General features: G+C 45.9%; 1 protein-coding gene across 1 annotated transcript; it reads right to left on the bottom strand.

Moving 5' to 3' along the window:
• Positions 1-795: 795 nt before the first annotated feature.
• Positions 796-1,104, bottom strand: PPTG_17753 (hypothetical protein; the record flags this gene model as incomplete). The annotated part of the gene is made up of 1 exon (XM_008915711.1): positions 796-1,104. The coding sequence occupies one exon, from the start codon at positions 1,102-1,104 to the stop codon at positions 796-798; it is 309 nt and encodes a 102-aa protein (XP_008913959.1).
• Positions 1,105-1,947: the final 843 nt, after the last annotated feature.

Raw genomic sequence — 1,947 nt, 5'->3', positions numbered from 1 at the left:
CCAATAAAACGGGAGAAATTTCTGTGTGCCCAAAACGGTGCCCAAAATGCCCAAAAGTGCCCAATGGAATTAGCATAAAACACACCAAATTACCGCAAATCGAGGACTATTCAAAAAATAAACTGTATCCAAAATATTTTCCCACTTCGTAAACCTTAACCCCTTCAACCCGGAAGATTTTTGTTGCCTTTTTCTAGCCTACGCTGTATATACATGGTACGTTTATATGGGTTTCAGTATAATCTAGGGGAACCGAGTCGGATGGGACGTGCGAGAGTCCATACCAGTAGAGGTTGGTTGTTGCTCTTGCTGTATATACATCCGTGCATAGGAGCCTCGATCCGGTATAACTACAGCTACACATGAGCTATGTACGCTGTTACAGCTGGGCTAAAAACGGTGTGATGCCCACTCGTCCGATTATGTTGCATGGACCAAGCCTCTTACCAGTCGGCTGGCGCGAGAGCCGCGAATCTGTAGAGAAATTTTTCACTATAACTCGAGAAAGCGTGCATTAGATAGGCTACTGATATAGCTATACTCTGCGCAAGTAAAAATTTATCGTCCATTGGGCAATCAATGATGACGATATACGTATCTAGCCAATCAGACCTAGCAAGGTCTTGGATGGCCTGGCTACTGCTTGTCATCAACTAAGTCTGATCGATTGAGCTCTCTGAACATGCCACACCCCACAGATGGCAGGTGCCTTTTTTGAAAGCTTCTTTCATAAATAAAACGTATAGCTCAAAGACGAAACACGAAGTTCATTAACCAATGCATTACTACTCAAACCTACTTGAAATCTTCAGAATCATCGGAGTCTTCAGAGTCTTCCGATTCTGCAGAGCCTACGCGTCGACGCTTAACTGGCGACTTCCCTGGAGAGCCCACCGACCTCGGACCACGCACGCGGAACTTGGTCTTCATGGCCTCTGGAATCTCTTTACCGTTCTTGTAGATGGTGTGCCAAATCTTCCAACAGCTCATCATCTCGTTCGCTTCCAGCCACTTTGGCTTCACACACAAGTAGATGGGTCCTGTGAAGTCACAGCTATCGCAGAAGTATGTCGTAGTAGCCGCGCGCTTACCTGCCTTTCTCATAGCGCACACTTTGCAATTTTTCTGGACTCTCTTTCGCTGTCCAGAGTGGTCACGTCAGTCGTTGTTTTGGTTGGGACTGTGTCCCGTAGGCGCTGCTTCTTGAGCATTTTTATCTTCTGCAATAGTGTTTTCGCCTGTACATACAGGTCAGTTAAGTTGAATATACAGCATGAAGATACATCATAGAAATTATGTACCAGGCAGGAAGGCGTTTTCTTCGTACATGTCTTCTGCAGTGAGTGCAATCAACTGCTGGTGCAGAGGATACATGTACTGGACGTGAGTAATTCCCTTGACCTTCTTGCTTTTGCAGTATGCACGATGCACGATGAAGCCGTTGGTGATCGCAAGATCGACCAACTCCAGAAACAGAGACTTGTAGTATTTCCGGTACGTGATAGCCGCTGCACTGAGTATCGTTGTAGATGAAGTTGATCGTGCACATCAACTCCTCCCATGAAACGATGATAGTCCTTGATCACTTTGGAGCACGAAATTTCGTTTTGCTCCCCTGTCTTCTCCCGGCGATCAACGCGATCAAGCGAGAGATTTCCACCTATCGAAAGAAAGTGTACAGGCTTACTACCCCACCAGCAAATTGCAGCCATGTTGTTGACGTTCTTGGACCGTGCAAACGTCACTGCGCCACGCGGGATGTCTTTGGGTCTCTTCTTCATCTTGGTGACCACGGCCTTGCAGAAGCCTCGGCAATTCGTCATAATGGTTCCGATAGAGTAAAATCCCATAATCTAAAGCTGGACTACAAGAACGATAGAAGTGTAGAACCGATCGACTACAACAAACCTCATCGACTTGCCAGTCGTTTTTTTTTTTTTTTTTTTT

Source organism: Phytophthora parasitica (genome assembly GCF_000247585.1).
Source record: "Phytophthora parasitica INRA-310 unplaced genomic scaffold supercont2.74, whole genome shotgun sequence".
NCBI classification, from domain to species: domain Eukaryota; phylum Oomycota; class Peronosporomycetes; order Peronosporales; family Peronosporaceae; genus Phytophthora; species Phytophthora nicotianae.
This window is presented reverse-complemented; position numbering and strand designations above follow the sequence as displayed.